The sequence below is a fragment of the Oreochromis aureus genome, linkage group 19 (assembly GCF_013358895.1).
Source record: "Oreochromis aureus strain Israel breed Guangdong linkage group 19, ZZ_aureus, whole genome shotgun sequence".
Lineage (NCBI taxonomy): Eukaryota > Metazoa > Chordata > Actinopteri > Cichliformes > Cichlidae > Oreochromis > Oreochromis aureus.
In genome coordinates this window covers 1,327,082-1,349,951 of record NC_052960.1, presented here as the reverse complement: position 1 = coordinate 1,349,951, position 22,870 = coordinate 1,327,082, and the positions used below count along the sequence as shown (strand labels likewise).

Sequence of the window (22,870 nt, the reverse complement as noted above, 5' to 3'; positions counted from 1 at the left end):
TTCAAACCGCTGCCTTCAGGAGGCGCTACAGAGCGCCGTTTACTAAGAGTGACAAAGTGGTTCGGCATGAACTCATTGACCACTTGTCCTTTGGCCATATTGATAATTTACTCCTTGTTATTTTACAGTTGACCGTAATGCTTTGATTTAGACGTTGCTGGTGTAACGTTGGTTAACACACTATCCCGGGTTTGTTTGTGGCAGCAGTCGTTACATCCATGCATATGTTTTTAAAGCAAACACTACTAACCATCAGGTCAGTTGAATTTTCTTCTGTTCACAGGCAAAAGGCTGCTAAATGATGTTTCTTCATGTTGCTTTGGTTATACTTACCATGTCAGTCCATTTATTCAGGTCCTATATTTAAACAGGTGTGTGGGAGGGGCCGCCCCAGTACTTCCTGTTTATATAGGGTCATGAGGTCATTGATAACATCACTGGGTGCAACCAAATGAAGGGTTTTTCATTTTGTATAGTGTTGTTTATTTATTTTTTTAAAGTGGCCTTTTGAGTTGTATTGTATGCAGTGTTTTACTTTTCAAAACATTTAGCTGAGTAAATGAGTTTCATGCAAAATCTTACTTCTGTGCTTTGGTCTGACCTGTTTGTTTCAATGGTAGAGACTGACGAGGCTCAGGTGTGTGTAAAGTCCTGTATAAAGCAAGTGGGACCAGGTTGGTTGTTTTATGGTCGAATGGAGATGCCAGAAATAAAAAGAAACTTGACTAGTATGCTGATGCTGTCCACTTATCACCTTCCTTGCTGCTTACGTTACGCCACCTCACAGGAGACAGTTTCTTCCCTCAGGCTGTCGCTCGGTGATATCAGCCAGGTCACATTTACGTTCACGCAGTACACGACTGCTCAGTTACAGCTTCGTAACACTTGGTGCAACTTGTTTTTTCTTACTTGTAATCTCGCTCTCTGTCTGTATCTACCTTTGGAACGTATGCACAACTGTAACTGATCTCAGGTCAGCCGGCAGAGTGTCCCAAGGAACAGGTCCACCTTCAGCGCTGAGATCTGATCCCAGAAAGAGTTCAAAGATCTGCAGCTGATGGTCTGAGAGGTGAGATGTGCTGAACCACTCAGAGCTTTCTGAACTAACAGAAGGATTTAAAGGTAACTCTATGGTGCATTGGGACCCTTCAACACCGGGGTAGTGTGGTCACATGTCTGTGGTCACATGTCATGCACCTGTGAGGTCGACCGGCTGATGAGTCTGAGAGTCCTGCAGCATTACAGTAATCTGAGCTGTGTCTCCGAGGCAGTGTGACGTGAGAATATTGTAACCACAGACATTTTGAAGCGATAGAAAGCAGTTCTGGCAACATCACCGATGTGACCATCAAAACTCACATCATGGTCGTGTCCAAATTCAGGGGCTGCATCCTCCTGAGGTCACATTTGTAGACCAACTACGTCACAGCGACGCACCGAAGGCTGTCCAAATTCGTAGACCCCCCCTAATGCAGCCGACATTAGCAGTGGGCCTGCAGTCAGTGAGGAGCTGTGTCACAGTCTGAGGGGGCGGGGCCAGACCTGCTGCTCTCCGTGCGCGTTCAGTCAAATCAGCTTCACCTTTACTCTGAATTTGAATGAAAGCAAAGCAGAACTTAAAATACCAGCATGACACACACACACACATATACACAGCAGGACAGTGCTGTTATTCATCCACTCACCTGTGGATGGACATTTACTCGAGTATTTTACTGCAGTTTTGTTGTACCTGTACTTTGATTTCTTTCTTATTCTGCACTTTTGAAACACATGAAGCTGTGCTGCCGTGTAAGAGTCACAATCATCCAATAACATCACAGATCTGCTCCAGCTGTAAACATCTGTCCATACTGAAACAGGACCTCCTGTGAGTCCACGGTCTGATTTGTCTCTGTGTACTTTGTGAAGCTCGTATTAACCAACCTGGATACCTGTGATCTGTCTGTACGAGCCTCGGGTCTCTGCCCTGGATTCCTTCCTGCTCAGATGTCGTGGTTCCTGTGGAAGCCCTGCTGTGGATGCAGGCCCCACTCACAGATCGTGAACTTGAACGTGGCGATCTCCTCACTCGGCAGCCATGGGGGTAAAGCCTCTGAGCTCTTATTTTGAAGGTAAATGTCTGATGTGACCTGCGGATGAAACTTTGCAGCGCGTGTCTGAAGGTTCAACCTTCGCTGCTCAGGCTGCACCTCTGAACTCTTTGAGGACGCATCTCTCTATCAGACACATGTTCCTTGTCTCCATGGTGACAGTGATGCTGTCACCATGGAGAGTCACGTGTTCGTTTGTTGAGCTGAAATATAAAGTGTGTGATGTCATCGTCTGGACTCTGACTTCATCTCAGGCCACAAGCACTGGAAAACATGGAAAACATGGAAAACATCAGTCAGGCCCAAACTAAATGCCCCCAAACCCCGGACTGAAGCTCTGTGCCCCCCACAAGTTAGCAAACTCAAATACATCCTCTCTCTCTCACTCACTCACACGCACACGCACACACACACACACACACACACACACACACACAGCTGCTGAGAAGGCCAGGAGGGATTTTCTGTATCTGATGGTGTTGAGGGAGGCGAGCAAATGGCTGGAGAGGGGGTGTGTTTCTGTGTGTATGTGTGTGTGTGTGTGTTTCTGTGTGTATGTGTGTAGGCAGATTGCATGTTTCTCTCTCTGTATGTATGTGTGTGTGTTTCAGTGTTTCCTGTGAGCAACACTGCAATGATTTATTCCTCTGTTCCCTCTGAGCCAACAGCCTGATCCACATCCAGTGTGTGTGAGTGTGTGTGTCTGTGTGTGTGTGTGTGTGTGTGTCTGTGTGTGTCGTCTCGCAGCCAAACCTGCGACTCAGATGGAAAAACAGGAAAAAAAGTGAGCTGATGCGTTCAGGCTCCTCTGGAAAGGAGCCTGAACGCTTCTTCGTGCTGTCAGTGAAGCTGCGGTGCAGACTGATCTGTGATAGGTTCATCCCGGGGACACTGTTTTCAGCATCAGTGCTTCCTGATTGTTCCCCTGGGACACTTCTCCAGAGTCCAGAGGGAACATGGACAGATTAGCTCGAGTAATTTCACACTAAAGAGACGAAATCCGCTCGCCTGCGGAAGCATCAGAGGGAAAGAGCGAGCGCTTCTGCTGCACCTTTGAAAAGACGCCCAAACGTTTTATTTTACCTTCTCACAGCTGTTTCCTGCAGTTTAAACATGATTAGTTGTGTTTTTGTAGATTTGACTTGTGTGAACAGTTTAACGTAACGTGAACTACAGCCGCCTACGTCCCCGTCCGGCCGTTATTCAATGAGGCCACGCCCCTAAAAATTCAAACTTCAAGCCTTAATGTGAATTCTAAAACCATCGTGGGCCCGTACAGCTGTGACGCCATCTGCAGTTTGTGTTTCAGGCTGCAAACATGTTTATTTTAACATGGGAGCCCATGAACGCCCAGAAGACAGTGGAGATTATTGTGGACTTCAGGAAGCACACAGCCCCACTCCCCCCCATCATCCTGACTGACACCCCCATCACCTCTGTGGACTCATTCCGCTTCCTGGGTACCACCATCACCCAGGACCTGAAGTGGGAGCCCACCATCACCTCCGTCATAAAGAAAGCCCAGCAGAGGATGTACTTCCTGAGGCAGCTGAAGAAATTCAACCTGCCAACACGGACGATGATGCAATTCTACACCGCAATCATCGAGTCCATCCTCACCTCCTCCATCACCGTGTGGTACGCTGGAGCCACTATCAGGGACAAACAGAGACTGCAGCGTGTTGTGCGCTCTGCTGAGAAGGTGATTGGCTGCGGTCTCCCATCTCTGCAGGACCTGTACACCTCCAGGACACTGGGGCGTGCAGCTCGGATCACAGCTGACCCTTCTCACCCTGGACACAGTCTGTTTGACCTGCTCCCCTCAGGCAGGAGGCTCCGGTCCATTCGCACCAGAACCTCTCGCCATAAGAACAGTTTCTTCCCCTCTGCTGTTGGACTCATGAACAATAACCACATGACTGTTCCCACCACTAACACGTGACCCTACACTGTGTTCACTGCATCATTCCATGTTTGGACCTGATGATCACCTGCACCCATGTATATATCTATCTGCTTAGCACTTTTAATTCTTTAATTCTTATTTTTATGTCTATTTAAGCGTTATATGACAGTATGTTTGCACTAAGTACCGTAGCAATTTCCTAATGTTGTAAACCTGCTCAACATTTGGCAATAAAACCCTTTCTGATTCTGATTCTGATTCTGATGACCGCCGGAACCCCCAGTGGACATTAGAGGAACTGCAGGTTCTGGTGATTAAATAGTTAATTTGTTAATGATTTAATTTAATGATGTGAAGCAGCTTTAATGTGAATCTGCAGCTGGGCTGTGTGAACATGCTCGTTGTGCGTGCATGTTAATGCAGTTCTTATCAGCTCAGTCTTCAGCAGTCGACTCCCATTACAGTAATGATCAGATAAAAGCCATGAGTAATGACCTCTCTCTCACACACACACACACACACACACACACACACAGGGTAAGAATAACACCAGAGAGGCTGACCTGCCCCATCAGCGTGCAGCGTGTGAACATGTGCACACTGCCCTGAAAATGCAGACGTGTCGGGACATTCGTCTTAATTTTTCCTGGCGTCTGACTCAGCTCTGCAAACAAAACCAGAGGTCAGCACACACAGACAGGAGATGTGGGGACACGTTCAACTTCAGGCTTTTTAGACCTTTTAAATGAAATGTATACAAATGCTTCACCTGCCTGTGTCTCACCTGGCAGCCCACAGGCCTCAGAGACTCTCACACCGTTTAAGCTGTCAGTGCCGCTGGACTCGGCCGTCTCCGGCTGTGTGCCCGTGCAGAGTCGGCAGCAGCAGCAGGATGATGATGATGATGATGATGATGCTGCTGCTGATGCAGTGGTCAAACAGAGCCTCAGTGTGCACATAGACTAAGCGTGCTCTGAGGACAGTAGTTGCATGGAAATGAGTCTCAGGAGTACGACACAAACACCGGGCTGTCTCCACACACACAAAACTCCGCCTCCTCTTTACGTTCAGAGGAGGGACCAGCAGGAAGTCTGCAGACTGATGACGCCACGAGAGACGGACGTTTTCTCTGCAACACGACGTCGTCACAGAGAGGAAATCAGCTGAAGCATGCAGACTGTATGAGAGTATCTGGACAACCATATGTGTCCACACACACACACACACACACACACACACACACACACACACACACACAGAGTCAGACCTGTGTGTGTAGCTCCATCTGATCCAGGAGAGAGCAGAGCGTGAAGACACCAAACTGAAACATGGACTCACACCTGTTCTGGTGCCTGAAGGTCTGAGGACGAGACCTCGGTGAACTTTCAGCTCCACATCTGGATTCTGGTTCCTCGACATGTCTAAGGCTCAGCGAGCACGCCGCCGACTCGCTCAACACGTCACGTTCCAAACCACCAAGACGGCGATGACAAAAACATAAACCAGCAGGCGGCGTCACACACTGATCCAGTCCATGTATGTCTTCCTGTTAAAATGGAGTTCTTTCTTCCCACTGTCACCATGTGGCGCACACTCAGACAGACACAGACTTACCCAGAGTGCTTTTCTTCCGCCATACACACCCACATGATGGCCTCTCCTGCATGGCTGTTATATTTATTGTTTTGAGCTGCTTTCTTACTCGGCTGTGTAAATAAAGCAGAATCTAAATGAAAACTCTGTGTGTGTGTGTGTGTGTGTGTGTGTGTGTGTGAGTGTGAGAGAGAGAGAGAGAGAGAGAGAGAGAGAGAGAGAGAGAGAGAGAGAGAGAGAGAGAGAGAGAGAGTGAGAGAGAGAGCAGAACAAAGGTTTGTTTGAATAATGAAGCTCAGATCAGACGACAGCGCCGGAGTCGACAGCAGAAGAATCAGATCAGAGCCGCAGATTAAATTCTTCAACTTTCTCTTAAATCCACGCACCCAGCTCTCGCTTACATAACCGATTCATGCGGCGGAGAGCCGGCGTGTGTGATGTGACGAGCTGAACTCGCTCTGAACTCTCTCTGAAAACAGCATGAAGATTTGTGGTTGCACTAATTACAGCCATTAGTCATCGCTCCAAAAACACGGAGCCCGTTACAGCCTCCGTGGTTCCTGCAGCTGTACAATGAGGAACAGTCAGGCAGAGCCTCTTTAACCGACTGATGAGGCATCCTGAGAGCAAGGAAATCCTCCACAGCCTTCAAATATGGTTCAGACCAAGGATGCATCATAAGAACCAAAGGCAATGAAACAAACCCGGACAATGACGCCGTCGTCATGTCCACCTGACACTTCCCAGGTGTCTGTGAGGAATCTCCGACTGCAGCTGGAGATTCTGCAGAAACAAAACGTCAGCGTTTACAAAGAAACAGGTCAGAGAGCAGTTTGAGGAAGGAAATGACACGAAAATATGAGCATTCCCTGACCGGTTGGCAACAGGTTGCCGGTTGTCTCCGGGTGAAGTCTGCAACCAACATGATTCAAAAGGCACAACTTCCACGTCACGATTCTCAGTTTCACTCGTCAGCATCTTCTGTGCAGACGTCAGGCGACCGCAACAATCTGCTAGCAAGTGTCTGCACCAGCAACCCGTCGGGGAATACAGCGACCGACTTTCTCAACGTTAGCCGGCAACACGAAGCCACAAACTTGTCACCGTGTACACGGCACGCTCACCGATCAGCAGAGCAGGACTGCGATTACCCATAAAGCCATGTATGCACATCCTGGGACGATGGCGGTGAACTTTAGAGTGATTAGTGGCAACAAAGCAGGCCGCGAATAGTCTTCATCGCACACAGTGTGAACATTGCATTACTCACATTAAACCCATCTGAGGCTCTGACACGGTTAGGGCATCTGCAGAGTGGGAAAGTGTTCAGCTTCACAGCTGGTTTGGAGCCAGTGCTGCTTCATTTTTTAGCCGTTCACAAGTTTCCACCTTGGAGGTAGATTCTGTTGGCAGTGACACCGTCAGCCGCACAGACACATAAAGCCAAGTGTCATCAGTGTAACGATGAAAATATCCCACTAACACTGACTGCATCCTGTCTGTGAGGCCGGGCGTTATCCACGACGTATGCTGCGTCGGTGTCAGCTCGTTGACGAGAGGTCCAAAGCTGCACTGAAGCCCAGCAGCATTAGGATAACGCTCCGTCATCTGAAGCACGGAGGTCGTCATCATTTACCGTCACACTTTCTGTGCTGAACAGACTGAAATATCTGAAACACGTGTTAGTTTTTAGTGATCCTGAAGCAGAGACGCTGCCGTCCTCTCCAGGACGTCTGGAGATCAGCAATAATTACTATCAGGACACAAGAGTTTCCATTATTGAAAAAAAGCTTTTGTTCAAACCTTTTGTTACTTTAGCTGCTCTCACCTCATCTGAACCTGGGCCATCTGATTGTGTTATCTTTGCCTCATAAAGCACCTCAGAGTGACTGTTGTTGTGATTTGTTGCTAGATGTAGAAAGCTGTGTTGTCTGTACGGCTCAGCGATCCGCAGACTGAATGGTGAAAAATGTGCCGATTAAAAGGTTCGATGCAAAGGTCAGAAGTGTGACGCAGCTTAAAACACTTGTGATCAGGCTGAGCAGCAAACAGGAGATTACAGCTGGGACAAAGCCCTCACGGGCCAGAGGCAACACCGAGTCAGGACACGGGCGCTGAAAGTCCACATTTAATGAAGCATAGAAAGGTAAAGCACCATTGTTGACATACACAGGCTTATACACACATCAGTAACAGTCGTCTCCAGCTGCATATGTGAACATTTACAGAGTGGAGGTGGTGCAGTCGGATGAACAGCAGGAAAAAAACAAATAGCTCAACACAAAGGCAGAACAGTGGATGGCAGCTTTAATGAGCTTTATATGGCTTTTAAAAGCTGAGGAGCTATTTATACCCTGAACATGTAAACTGTAGCCCCGGCCAATGAGAAGAAAGAACTGGAAACTGAAGACTGCTCATCATCAAACGTCTCGAATATCTTATTTGAATCCTCTTCGTTCCGTCATCGCAGAATCAGATGAGACGACGGAGGCGAGTGCGTGAAACATCCCTGCAGGACACGTTTAGCACAAACACGTCTACAAGCAGAGCTGAAAACTGACATTCACGGACCTCACACACTGATACTCGTGTCGACTCTGATTACAGGCTAAAAACAGTAGAAAACCACAGAGTTTCCATTTCTGTGTCTACATCCTTAAACACTTCCTGCTTCCAGCTGAGCTCGGTAAACACGTCCCTCCACCGTACCCGATACGCTGCTGTCTAACTGTGAGTATGAAAAACAGATGCAGTAGAAACATTTGTGTTAAAAAAGTCGCGTTAGACTCGAGTATAAAGTCATAAAGATCCAGATCGGGACCTGTCAGTTAGTACCGTGTGGGCTTTTCTAAATGCACCAAGCAAATATATTAGGCTTTAAATAGATTTCATCAAAAAACATCTCAGGACCTAAAAAAGAGAGAAGCATTTACAGGCATTTGGCGTGCTGCGCAACAGCAAAGGTCATGTGATAATAAATACAAACCAAGGCTACATACAAACAACAGAACACAAGCGTTACGCCGCCGCCCCGTCCACTGACGACTCATCTCAAAGTGCAGGAAATAAAAAAGGTTACTGTGGCGAGAACGTCCTCAAACCTCACACCGGGTTTTAAAGGAGTCCAACAGAGCCTCAGTGATGAAGAACCACCGCAGGAACCCGGGTCCAAATGAAGCTCAAAGAGCCAAAAAGTCCAGAAGTCTGACGGCAGAAAGTTCTAGACTCATTTCCTGCGTTACAATCAATTTTTTTTAAAAAGGCAAAAAGGCCCAGAGTGAAGCTACAGGAGGAATCTGCTGACAGTCCAGGCCTCAAAGTCGGAGAACCCCAAAATGTTCCTCATTATTTTGTACCGACACAGATTAGACGAAACATCTGCTGCTTTTTCATGTGGACACATAACAAACCGGAGGAACTCTGACTGCCTCGGACAGATCCTGGACAATCAGTCCCTTCAAATACAAGTTCTTGGACTTTTGGTGGAACGTTGGAGAAACTCTGAGGAACCAGACTAAAGTTCCACTTCTAGAACAGGTCAGAGGACATGAGGCTCGAGTCCAGGTTGCTTCTGACAAATATGTCGTCAGACCGACCGAACCGCCGCCACCGGATGTTTCCACACATTTGCTCTAAATTATTTCTGGTTTAATCAGTGAGTGACGCTGTTGTCGGTGAATCTATCACGACTCAGCTCCACTGCTCAGCACAGACTGAGCAACAAATCTGGGAAGCCAGACGGTGGTGGCGAGGGCGGCCTTCAACGCGTTTGAAGCAGCGCGGTTCCGGGTTCAGCCAAGTCACGTGTTTGACCAGAGAAAGGACAGGGAAGTGATTGGCTGGACCCAAACCATACCTTCACGTCATTACAGAAACAATGCTGCGTTTGAGGGAAGTTGGAAATAGAAAACTTTTACAATCAAAACGTTTTTAGATTTTTTGATTGTAAGAACCAGTGAAAGGATGAAATTCAAAGATGCTTTTTTAAGTTTAAAAAAATTATGCTTGTTTATACATTTCCTACTTCAACAGATGTTGATTTCTTTGATGTCTTAAACTATTGTACCCAGAGTCCAGGTGAATCACCCAGTGCTGACCTTCAGGTTGCTTCCTTAGATTTCTGAAGAGTGGGACCAGTAAGCAGCTGGGCTGATGTGGTTTCCAATCAGGTGGCCTGGTTTGTAGCATTTAAAAATGACAGTGAAGACCACAAGCAGGGGAAGAAACACATTTACTGGGTCACCGAGGTGAGCTCGACTGTGTTTGCCTAAAATGTACTTTGTTTAATTACAAAAGATCCAATCAGAACGGTTTATCTGTTGGGGATCAACAGATAAACCAGGTGAACCAAACTGTGCTGCCACCCTGCGTCTGTCCACCGGGTTAGTGTTTGAATGAGTCGGGTTAGGGCTGGGTAAACTGGGTTTGGGTCAGGTCCACCTGAGGCACGTGGGTAAGGCAGGTGTGGCTATGGTCCAGTCTTGGAGGTTACACGGTGGTCATGAGCTTCAGCGAGCCCGACCTGAATCGCAGGATCTTCTTCTTCAGGTTGTGAGACGCCTTAATCTTAACAAAAGCCTTTGCCTGAGCTGATGTCATTTCCTGCCCCGTTGCCCTGACCCCAGCTCCCCCCAGCTGGCCCCGCCCCCTGCCCATGCCTCCCCCGCCACTCTCCTCAGTATCGCTGGTGTTGGTACTCTCCTCCACGTACTCCTCCTCGCTGGACTCGCTGTCTCCAAAGCAGTTTGCGGTGTAGTTCGACCTCTCGTCTTCGCTGGTATCCACGATGGTGGAGTGAAAGAGTGAGGCGCACTCAGCCGAGTACTCCGAGTCACTTCCTGCTGTGTAAGAGTACGGGCTGGTCAGCCGCGCTCCGGCGGGCGGGTACACGCTGCTGTTCAGCAGCTCCTTTCTCTGACGCCGCTGAGCACGTCTAAACGCCTCGTCGTACGAGACCTCCATCATGGCTCGTAACCGCCGGTAATCGTTCCTTTTGTACTTTGGTTTGGCCACAACCACGACCTGGTCACGTCCGTGGTGATGGTGGTGATGATGGTGGTGGTGGTTACCACTGCAGCAGTGATGGTTTCCATGGTGGTGGTGCTTGGATATGCTCGGTCGTGCGCCGTTAAGTGCCGATGGGGGCTGTCTGTCCAGCACTCGGCCTTCTGGGATGGATGCAGGTAGGCGCTTTATTCTTGAGGAAGCAAATCTCTTGGAGACTTTAATGTGGGCGGAGCCTCCATCTTCTAGGAGGCAGGACCTGTGGTGGAGTTTGTCCCGTCTTCTCTCTGGCGGAGGCTCGCTGTGCTCAGAGACACGACTTGTCTTCATCGATGAGCTCTTCACCTTCACTATCTTGAAGCCGCCCTTGCGGAGTTTGTGCTGGTGGGCGGGGACGTACCTGTTCGTAACTGTGTGACAGCTTCCTCCTTCGCCGGCTGCTTCGTCCTGACTCTGGGAGGAGGACCCCGCACTGGCGAGCTCCAGCGCTGACCTTCCTGTTCCTGGACTGTTCCTGGGAGTACTCGACTGTGTTTTCATGACTGGAGCAGATTTCAGGAACATCTCCTGGTCCGGGGGGCAACATGGCGGTTTGATCTCTTTGGGGGCGGGGTTAGCTTTGGGACTGCCCAGGTCCCTGAAGTTTTTAGGCAGAGTTTTGGCAGACAGCTCAGCGTGAGGAAGATCTGCTTTGCTCTTCTTTCTCAGACTGTTGGTGCTGCTGTCGTTGTTGTTGGCAGAGCAGCTGCTCTGTACGTCGTACCGAAGAGGAGAGCCGGACTCGCCGCTGCCCCTCCTGAAGCCATTGTGCATCGCCTCAAAGCCGCCATCCTTCAGTACACTCTGGGTCTCCTGCTCCTCCAGTTTCCCGTCCACAGACCACTGCCTCTGTGAAGACGAGGTCCCAGCTCCCTCTGCTGATGTTCTTCTAGCCGTCCACGAGGCTTTAAATTCGGATCCACTCAGAGTCCCAAAACCAGAGCCAGGGCCGGACACCTGCCTCACACACAGACTAGCCTGCCTGAGGATGCTCTTTAAGGCGTCGGTGCTGATGCTCGTCCTGGGTTTGCTGGTCCTGATTGGCTGGGCCCTCCTCTGGAGCAGACTGTAGATGTAGCTGTCCAGTCGCTTATGGGAAGGAGTCTGGGAGGAGGAGGCCGGCCAGGAGGAGCTCTGAGATACATGAGGGGCTGAAACAGAGGCAGGAAGAGCTGAGGTGTCTGCCTCATCTCTGCCGGGACCTCCGAAACCCAACATCTGCAGAAAGGCGGGGCTCTGGACCACCACGGCGTGCAGAGGACTCGGGTAGCGATAAACATCGTTGCCGTTTTGGGCCACCAGGTCACAATGGTATTTAGACTGAGGCTCAGTGGAAAGAAAGGACGAGGCTGCATCCACAGTGGGCGGGTTCGGAGCCGAGAGCGAGCACCGGACCGTACCAGAGGATGATGACTCATCACAAAGCCCTCCAACCAGGACGTCACACTCCAAACAGCTGGCCAGCTCATCTGCAGACAGAAAGAAGGCGACATTAGCGAGCAGACCAGAGGTGTTAGTTTACATGGCGAGGGCGTGTGATGGCGAGCACGTGCCCTCCCCTCACAGCTTCAAACATAAACACTGTGAGCTTATTTTAACGCCGCTGTGTTTGCTAAAAGCTGACAGGAAGTTCAGGGAGAGCAGGCCGTTTCCAGGCAGCGCTGCTCTGACGAAATGCTCGGCTGACTGCGGTAATGACTCTGTTTGGGTCGCTGTGGAAGCTCGGGCATTAGTAAGTGGAAAATTCTTTCAGTGGAGACAGTGTGCTGTGAAACGTTAACCCTCCACACCCACCGCTCTCCCTGCAGTGGAAATCAGACTGAACACAGCATAACCGTGTGGGCCGGCTCACGGCCGAAAACGCCGTTTATTCAGCAGCTGAAGTCTGGGAACAAAGCCGAAGCACAGCCGGAAGCTCCGCCGACCCCGCGGGGCCAACGAGAACGCCCACGCTCGCGCATCGGACACAAACACAACCGGTGGCTCGATCCGCTTCACAGCAGCTCTGAGGTCCCACAGGAAGGAAGGCAGAGCTACGAGGCATCGACACACACACACAGAAAAAAAAACACACACACACAGAAAAAAAAAAAAAACACACACACACACACAGAAAAAAAACACACACACACACAGAAAAAACACACACACACACAGAAAAAAAACCAACAACACACACACAGGTTGTTACTCCACTGTGATGGGTGGAGCCTGAGGTCTGGTGTCTTCGTGTAAACTACGGAGCATTAAAGTGCCGCCGGTGTGACGGCGCTCTGGCAGGCGTTGGTCAGCTGGAGCCAATAAAGTTAATGAAGTGTCGCAGATGTTTTTCTTGCTGTGATGCGTCGCGCTCTGCAGCGGGGTTGGTGTCCCGCGCCGGCCCTCGGGGGCTTCGTGGACACAAATAATCAGAGAGGCAGGAATGAAAGACAGCGAGAAGCGGACGTGCAGACGGCCCGTGGCGCCTGAACATGACCATAGAAGGTGACGCTGCAGCGTCTGGTGGTGCGTTCGGGCTGGTCGCGGCTCTTGGAGTACTTGTTGCTGCAGATCGGTCGCACAGAGACAGAAACGTGTGGGCGTGTTCATGCCGCTTATCTGATGATGTGTTAGTGCCAAGTATGAGCAGAGCCTCAGGAAGCCTGCAGCGCTCAAGGTTTGTTTAAAAGGAATCTTCTCTGTGCCGACAGACTCCCGCTGGAGGTCAAAGGTCACAGAGTGGCTCGTTTTAATGCAGACAGACTAGCTGTGGGGCGCTTTTTCAGCGTCCTGCGGGATCTGCAGGCTTTGCTCAGAGTGAGACTATAAACTGACGTTAGTTAAAGTGCTCCACGAGGTCTGCATCCTCCAGCCTCCAAACGTCCACACGCTCAGTAACGGCAAACATCCCACAGCTGACCCAACATGGCGTCATTCTTAGAGACATGCATCTGTGACACATTCAAGGACGTCTTGATGAGCGCGAGGGGGCTGCAGGCCTGCTGTAACCGAAGACACACACACAGTGTTTAAGTCACTGTGTGTGTGTTGACATGTCAAAGTGACCAAATGGAGCTGAGTTGAGTCATGTGACATCAAAGAGGGCGTGCATACCTGTGGACGGCAGGCGTCCGTCGGCGTCGGCCGTCGAGCAGAAACATTCGCTGAAGATCGAGTTAGACGAGTTGGAGAGCGAGCCGGACGCGGCGTCGCTGAGGTCGTAGAAACCTGAGGGAGAGAGAAAGCGGGGTTAACAAAGCTCAAATTTACGTCTATTGTCATGGCAACAGTTAAAGACCTCACTTTCTTTTAATCTGAAAATCTGACATTTTTTATTTTGAAACTTGTTTTTCTGCTCAGCTCAAAACTTTTGCTTCTGAATCTTAAAAATCATCTCGCTTCCTGTTTAATCACAGTTTAACCTCCACCTGCCACAGCGCACACACACACACACACTTACACAGGTAAGGCGTACCTGAGCTCGGTCGGCTGTCGGGCTCCGGCTGGTCATGTGACGTCTCGGTGTCCAATTGTAGGTCACTGATTTGTCGGTCGAGCTCCTGCAGCTGAGCGATGAGGCCGGCGTCCCGCCTCCTCAGACAGTTCTGACACACAAACACAAACAGCTGAGATCGCGCACCGCCGTGACCACAACAACAACAACAACAACAACAACAACAACAACACAATAACAACCACAGCCTGAATGACTAACAGAGAATAAAAGATGACAATCTGGACTTTTGATTTATTTTATAATTTCCAGTAACATTTATTTTATTCACAGAGGACCTTTGACCTTTAAATTAAAATCAGTCAAAAGTATTTTTCTTCATTTTAAAAACATTTTTATGGTTTTTATCTTTGATGTTTCTGAACTTTTTAATCTGGACTTTTGTATGTTTTTGTGCAGCAAAAGTCAAACTCGACTTTTCTCTTTTCACGTATTTCTAAAAAATGTTTTTTCTCTTTATTCGCAGGTTTTTATTTTCAGGCTCGAACTTCTTTTGTGATGAATGTCTGGTTTTGTTTTAACCAACAAAAAAGACAATTTTGGTTTTTATGTTAACGTCCGTCTGAGGGTTTTCTCCTTGCCGCCGTCAGGTCAGCTGTTTCCTGTTTCGTCTCTGCTCCGAACATCAGAAGAAGAACAGGAGCGCTCATCCCGGAGAGAACAGACCTGAGATCAGCCAACAAATCAAACTTCAGGAGCACGCGAGGGAGGCGGAGCTGACGTGAAGACCTCAGACTCAGAGCAGTAACGCTGCCCCTGATTGGTCCTGCTTATAAAAATAAAAGCTTTGAGCACAAACTGAAGTAAACCGGAGACTCTTATTCTGTGTGAGGCCAGACACTGAAGGTCAGAGGTCACCAGAGGACACCAAACATCCTGGACGGTCCTGGGACAGACCGCCAGGCCTGAGACCATAAAGATTATTGATTACTGATTATTGATGGAAGAACAGGAAGCAGCTCAGACATCACACAAATCAGCGTCGACTACACAGGAAGGACCAGCTGACTTTAACAACCAAAATCGTCTTAGAAACATTTTTCACATCGAAACGTCCTGAAAGGCTTTAAAGACAAACAGGAAGTCATGTGACAAAACATGTAGCTATAAACAGAGACCGAAGGTAACATACTGACACACACACACACACACACGCACACGCACACACACACACAGGCTGAAGCAGCCCCTCCCCCAGCTACAATGGAAAACATGCAGGCTATGTGGCGCTGCTGCGGGTCATGTGCTGCATTCCTGCAGCTGAACTGCAACACAAACACAGCTGCTGCCATCACCAATACATCATCAGTACCCGATCAATAATAAAGGATTACTGTGTATGTCTGTGTGTGTGTGTAGCTGCAGTTCAGTAACGAGCGTCAAACCCATCCAGCTGTTTTCTCTATCAGCTGACAGCTGGCACCATGTAGACTGTGCAGCGTTGGTCACTTTTAAACATGTGGTGATATTTTGGTAAATGGTAAATGGCCTGTATTTGTATAGCGCTTTACTAGTCTACTAGTACTAGACTACTACTAGTCCCTAAGGACCCCAAAGCGCTTTACACACCCAGTCATCCACCCATTCACACACTGGTGATGGCAGCTACATTGTAGCCACAGCTGCCCTGGGGCGCACTGACAGAGGCGAGGCTGCCGAACACTGGCGCCACCGAGGGCCCCTCTGACCACCACCAGCAGGCAACGGGTGAAGTGGACACAACGACCGAGACTGTCCAAGCCGGGGCTCGAACCGGCAACCTTCCGATTACAAGGCAAACTCCCAACTCTTGAGCCACGATCGCCCCAATCGGGACGAAGCGGCAGTTAGATCGATACTTAGGCTAAACACGACCTCACACACATGCAGCCGTCCTGCAGCACTGAGCATGCTCCAACTATAAAACACACGTAGAGGGTTGGACTTAGTTAAAGGTTTAAATTTACGATCTACCAGACTCCAAAAAAACACTGATTTTAGCTCAGAGTAGCTTCAGCGGCCCAGTTTGTACTTTGAACCCATTAATACCAGAAAAAGACACAAAAACACAAACTAACCGCCCAACCGGGACAGCCCAACTGTTCGCCCAGGTAACATTGTTTTTACTTGCAGCTTGCTGTATGTCTGCTCGTTCAGCTTCACGAATTTTCCCTGAGAGACCTCTGTGAGCCTTCAAAATAAAAGCCTGACTCTGCACCGCTCAGTGCGGCTTCACCATCACTCTTTTCCAATAAAGAGCGAAGAGCTGACCTCATGACTGCGTCTGTCCTCAGTGCTTTAGCTCCGTTTCAAGCCTGGAAGCTCCTCCCTGCTGCGTTCACTGCTCCAAACGCTCTGCAGCCTACCACAGAGCAGCTCGTAAAAACAGAGCTGATGTCATAAATCAATCAGCTGTTCCAAAAAGAACAAAAACAGCATGTTTAATGACACTGATGCCCCTGTGAAGTTACAGGTTACTGTAATCAGATTACTCTTTTCCGACACCTGTGCAGTGATCGGCTGGTTTCAGTGAAGAAGCCCGAACAGCGCTGCGGCCGACGGTCTGCACCAGCCGACAGCAAACAGCAACATGGCATCCAGCCTGACGTCACAGCAGTACATACTACAGTACAGTACACACAATACTACTGCACACAGTACAGTACACAATAGGTCAGAGGTCAGAGGTCACAGCAGCCTCTCGGTTCAGAGTTTGGGGTCGGACCAGAAAAGCTCTGAGACGCGGAGCGTTCTCAGTCTGATTTTAGAGAATGAGTCAGCCGCCTGGTTTGTGTCTCAGCTGAAAGTCGAGCTGCAGAGTTTCCAGCCGCTCGCAGGAATCTCCATTTGTTCGTAAGGGGAGGGGCGGGGCTGAATGTGGTGGTGGTGGTGGTGGGGGGTCACTAATGCGATCCAGACGGCGGGGAAGAGCTTCAGCTGCAGGACAGACAGCAAACAAATGCTCGACCAGCTCAGACATGTGAGCTGGGAGCAGATCTGAGGTCAGATCCTGGACAAGAACACAGCGCCCGCATGTCCAGGCTTCCCAACATGCACCTGAACGTGCCGTGACCGTGCAGATGAAGACGAGGAGGCTCTTCCTCCCCCATCCTGTTTGACTTCACGCCAACACTTCAAAGCTCTTACTCACACGCCAATGTGTGAGGAGTGGCGCCTGAACGCACCATGGGGACGACAGCTGACGGTCAGCTGACAGGAAGTGCTCTCAGCGCAGATCAAAGTGAAGGCCGGGTCCGTTCCAGCGTTTCCACATCTTCAGCTTCAGCCTGACATTAACCTTGGTGTGACATCACTTCCTGTTTTTCTTCTTCCCAACTTCAAGCTTCCTTGGTCTCTGACCTCTGACCTTTTTGGTTTCAGCTTCACTTCAGCCTGAAGCTGCGTTCGTGCTCCTGTGTTTGGGTCGGTGAAGCTCTGCAAAGGATTGTGGGAATTTAACCAGAGAGGCACATGACTGGCTGCAGCCGTCCACGTGATGCCGAAGCGTGAGCGACAAAACAGCCGATTTAGATGTGCCTCACACCTTCACTTCCAGCTCCGCCTTCAGCTCCGCCCTCAGTGAACACCTTCCTGATATGTTTCTGAACTCGGTTGCTCATTTCAGGTGACGCCGACTCAAACAGGAAGTCCAGGTTTGTGCAGGTACGCAGGTGTTCTCACTGTTAAGTCCGACAACAGAGCAGGAGACATTCACAGCAGCCACAGAGGTGTGACTGTGCCACAGCTGATGTAGGAGGCGTGGCCTGACAACAGGTGATTTTTCCAATCTGATCGATCAGCTGTGACGCACGCGCTGGGAGGACCAGACACACACACACACACGCACGCCGTTTTATTCTCCACAGTGAACCCGCTGACGTTCACAGCAGCTTTGAGGCCTCACAGGAAATCTTCAGGAGAAAATCAGAAGCCCGTTCCCCTTCCTCTGATAAATTATCGCCATAGAAACCGCTGCTCTGGCATACCTGGCTCAGGTGAGCTGATCTCAGGTCAGCCTGAAGAGTTCCTCAGGGCTCTGTGCTCAGTCCTCATCTCATTTTCTGTCTGGTCAGGTTCAAATTCACCAGAATGAAATCATTTATTTTGAATATTTATTGACGTAAATAACATAACATAAAGTGGAGTTATTTCTTTGTGATAACAGCATAATGATAAAATAAGTTTGTTTTACCCATTTTTAATAAAAACTTATACTTTTAATTATTAATGAACGACATTCTTTTCTTTCATAAACACATGTTTAGTGTTTATCATGTCAAATATGGAGAAATGTAAATATTAAATGGGTTTTGCTCACATGTGATGGGAGATTTCACACTGTGACTCATGATCTGAATATTTCTGCTGATTTCGTCTTGATGCATTCTCATTCTCTTTCTGCTGATTGTTTTATTTCCGTTTTTATCTGAAACTTAAATGACTCCAGATCAGCTGATTTATCCTTTAACTGATCGATCACTGATCAGCTGACTACCTGCAGCTCTGCACGTGACCGTCAGGCTGACCCCTCCCTGCACCCTGACCCAGGCTCACAGAAGACAGAGGTCATAGACAGACACAGGTGAGGACCTACCAGCTGTTTCCGGAGCAGCAGGATGTTCCCCTCCAGCAGCTTCTCCTCCGAGCTCAGCTGAGCCTCTCGCCGCCGCCGCTCCTCCTCCTCCCGCGGCTCCCGGAGCCCCAGCGCGGCCCGGACCAGCACCTCCTGCCGCCGCCGCAGGAGCTCCAGCTCCCCGAGCCCGGACACGGAGGCCTCCAGCCGCTCCCGGACCGCCAATCTATCCCGTCTGCAGGTCCCGGACGGCAGCATCTCCCAACAGAGCTCAGGGCGGGAGCATCCCGCGGAGACACACCTGCCGAGCCCACCTGGACCTCACCTGAGAGCCCCGGAGCGCGAACCGGACCCTCGGGTCTCCGCCGGTGCCGTCGGCAATCCGCTGCGGGGTCTCCTCAGGCGGTCTGCAGGGAGCTCCGAGGCTCCCCGGAGGCGCCGCACGCACAGGACCCGAGAGAAGGCGCAGAGATGTGTGCAGAGCTACTGCCGCCGCCGAAGCTCCGAACACACTGAACCTCCGCTGCACCCTCTGCAACTAAACCCCGCCCCCTGCGCACAGACACGCCCCTCACAGTGACGCACCAGCAGACAAACGCGCGCTTCCTGTTCTCTCCTTCAAAATAAAATGCCTCAGTTTCACTTTTTATACTGCAGAAGCGCTCATTACATACTCCTAAAGAATACGCACGCTGTGAACCAAGAACACGAACAAGTTTTCATGTAGAGTTTGAAAATTGTGTTTCGAGGGTTGATGTTTGAAGAAACGAGGCACGATCGTCACATTAAATATGAACAAACAGTCATCAACGTGAGCATCAGGACAGATGATCAATAATATCAGCCACAAAGTTCATTAAAATTACAAACACATTCGATCTTTTTCAGGAAATTAAGTATATAAAAGAGAAACCGTCCCAGTGGATAGTGAGCATGCTGAAATATGAATTTACGTTTGTGTCTGCTGTCCTGATCTCTGCTCAGGTGTTTGCAGCAGAAACGAGTTTTTAACTTATGACTGGAGTCGAAAAACTGCAGACGAGAGCAGCAAAAATACCGAATCACTGTCAAGGCTTTTATTTTAATATCGGACCGAGCATGGGGTTTTATTTTGGAGGGCGGAGTCAGGGCACTTCCTTTCTGATCACGTTAATTAGCGTTAGCGTGATGCGCCGCAGCTCAGGCCGGGCAGTTCTCTGAGGGTTTCCCGCAGGTCCTAAAGCCGTCCACTCTCTCCTGTTGTTCGAACCGCTTCGTGTTTTTAATAAACCACAAACTGGAAACATTTAGTTTCTATTTTTTATGTTACATTAGAATTTATTGTCACTGAAAAAGGAAATAACTGCAAACAACAAACAAAGTTCTGCGAAAAATAAACTTTTTATTTAGGCTTTTATTTTTCTAACAGTTCATCTGCCAAGGCGGGGGGCGTGGCTGAGAGCTGAAATCGTGTTTGTGCGCGTCATCACTTTGACTAATCTTTATTGTTCTCCTGCAAACAGCTGAACAGACAGTGAGAGGTCCTTTGTGCGGTTTTTGGGTCACAACAGTCTCAGTCTGCTAATGAGGTCATGCTTCATTAATGAGGCGCTCACAGCACAGCGCCCCCTGCTGACCACGGTCGGCAGTCACTTCCTGTCTGACAGGCTGAGACCTCGTGAAGCTGATCAGTGATCAGACAACATTAAAAACAAATCATCACAGTGTAGTGAAGCAAGTAGGGTGTCTTGGAAACCTCACAGCGCCAGAATGTGGCCTTTATCTCAGACTGGGCGGGGCTATGATGGCGTGTGAGGTGTTCCTCTCACAGGTAATGATGATGGGTGGAGGAGCGCTGATGTGGACGGCGTACCGGTTTGTCGTGGTGGAGCGAGCTGAGCGTGAAGGTGAAGCTGACCTGTGGTGGGACACTCTACACTTGACCAATCAGAGCTCTAACAGTGCAGCGCTGAGAAGCCTTTGTTCTTCTGTGCAGCGACTTCCTGTTAAGCTCCTGTGATGTCATGGCGTTGGGCCGTTTCATGAGGAATACGTGGGCGGGTAATCTGCTGAGTCTCAGACCCAGAAATCCTCCTAAAAACCTGGATCCTGCTCTCTGCTGCAGCTCGGGACAAAACATCCCGTTAGAAAGAACTAATCGGCTTGTCACCTGTCGACCAATCAGGCGAGCCAGCGGGCTCAAAGACGCCACTGAGCCGGGAACAGGAACACAAAAAGGGAGCAGAACGGTGCTCCTGCACGTTCAGCCTGAAGGTCTAAAGGGACGGCCGACGTCCAACCAGCTGCTGATGGGGGAGCAGGAAGTGATGCGTTGCCCTGACAACTCTGTGTGTGTTACCTGGTGATGGCTCCCGGAGTCCTCAGAGGGATGCAGACTTAAAGATCCAAATCATCCACGTTTTCAGCTCCAGCTAGCTCCAGAAGATCACGAGAACCTCCTGAAGCCGTCCTGAGCCCCGCCTCCTGCGAAGGACAGCCTGAGTTTCAGTCAGCTCAGACGATCTGTCGATGAGCTTCAGTTCCTCAGATGTTTGCAGGACAAACTTCATTTTAACCATCAGACCCCCAGACAGAGGGGAGCACACGACGACCACACGATGACATGAAGCTCATCTTCTGCTTTGGTGGAGCTGAACGTCATGGCAACAAACTTCTGTTTTACAATGAAAAAAACACAGGATAGAATATTGATCAAGACCGGAGGAGCAAACACAGCTCCATGAAAGTTTCTGTAGATATTTATGGATCAGTAACACACACACACACACACACACACACACGCTCTGTTCTGCTCAGTGCAGCACTCGAAGCACGATCGTTCTCTCCCTCTCTCATTTGTCTTTAATCCCTGCAGAAAATCATTTTTCGGATTATTTCTCAGCTGATCTGCACTTCAGCCTCGTTAACTGTGAAATGAGATCTTTGAGTCAGGGCTCAGCAGATCAATCAGAAACACGACTGCAGGTAAAGAAGCAGTGTGTGTGTGTGTGTGTGTGTGTGTGTGTGTGTGTGTTTCCTGAGGCTGGAGACCCGCTGATCATCTGCAGCTTAATTAAACCTGCACAGAGTTCAAGCCTCCTTCTGAGAACATCGATCATCACACAAACACACGGACCCTCAGAGAGCCGATCGATCAGCCCGATCAATACTCTCTCTCACACACACACCAGCAGATGTGCTGGATTCCTCACACTGTCAGGATCGTTTCACTTCTGATGAAATCATAAAGTATGTATTCCATTTTAATAAAACTAATTTCTGTATTTTCAGCTCAGCTTTTATTGTGAAGAGTCGACTTTATCTCTGAGCTCTTATTGTGGTAAATAACAGCTTCCTGCAGGTGTCTGTGAAGGCTCTCAGTCATCCAGGTCATCGTAGTCTAAGGAGCTTGGAAAGAAAAGCGTTTGGACTTCTTTAAGTTGCTCAAAGACGTTTCACCTCTCATCCGAGAAGACTTTTCTGTGCTGGATTCCTCACACTGTTGGGATCAGTCTGCTACCACATGACCCAGAGGCCCCTGCAGATCAGTTAGTGTGTGTGTGTGTCTGTGTGTGTGTGTGTGAGAGAGAGAGAGAGAGAGAGAGAGAGAGAGAGAGGGTGTGTGTGTGTGTGAGAGAGAGAGAGAGAGGGTGTGTGTGTGTGTGAGAGAGAGAGAGAGAGGGTGTGTGTGTGTGTGTGTGTGTGTGTGTGTGAGTGTGAGGCCTGGTCAGTGTCACTCTCACTGTCTCCCTCGCTGCTTCACTAATCCCATTTCCTCCCCATCATCCTCTTATCTGCAACACAGTCTGTATTTGCTGAGTGTGTGTGAGTCTGTGTGTGTGTGAGAGTGTGTGCGTGTGCTGTGTTGTAGGAAATGTTCCCAGGGTTTGGACTTGCAGGCTCACTCTGTGATTTCGAATGACTGACAAGTGAAATTCACCGTGAAGGTGAAATACGAAGAAACACATTTCCACATGAAGCGACACCTGGAGAGTTTGGTTTACGTCTTTAAGCGTCTTCATGTCCCAAAAGCAATAAAGTTTTATAAGTCAAACTAACGCTCTTTAAATTCCATGACAGATGTGCGACGTCACGTTAGCGGCGTGTGGTGGGAATGAAGCCATGCTGCTTTAACGTCCACGGGTCTCCAGCAGCTCGACTGTTCTACTCTGAGAGCTGAATCCTCCGCGGCCAGTAGATCTGTTTTCCTC

General features: G+C 49.4%; 1 protein-coding gene across 1 annotated transcript; it reads right to left on the bottom strand.

Moving 5' to 3' along the window:
* Positions 1 to 7,698: 7,698 nt before the first annotated feature.
* Positions 7,699 to 19,183, bottom strand: dact1 (dishevelled-binding antagonist of beta-catenin 1). Its single transcript, XM_031749706.2, has 4 exons — positions 18,702 to 19,183; positions 14,090 to 14,219; positions 13,729 to 13,842; positions 7,699 to 12,104 (listed from the first exon to the last, which is right to left on the bottom strand). The coding sequence occupies exons 1-4, from the start codon at positions 18,936 to 18,938 to the stop codon at positions 10,081 to 10,083; spliced, it is 2,505 nt and encodes an 834-aa protein (XP_031605566.1). The 5' UTR covers positions 18,939 to 19,183; the 3' UTR covers positions 7,699 to 10,080.
* Between the last annotated feature and the right edge of the window lie 3,687 nt (positions 19,184 to 22,870).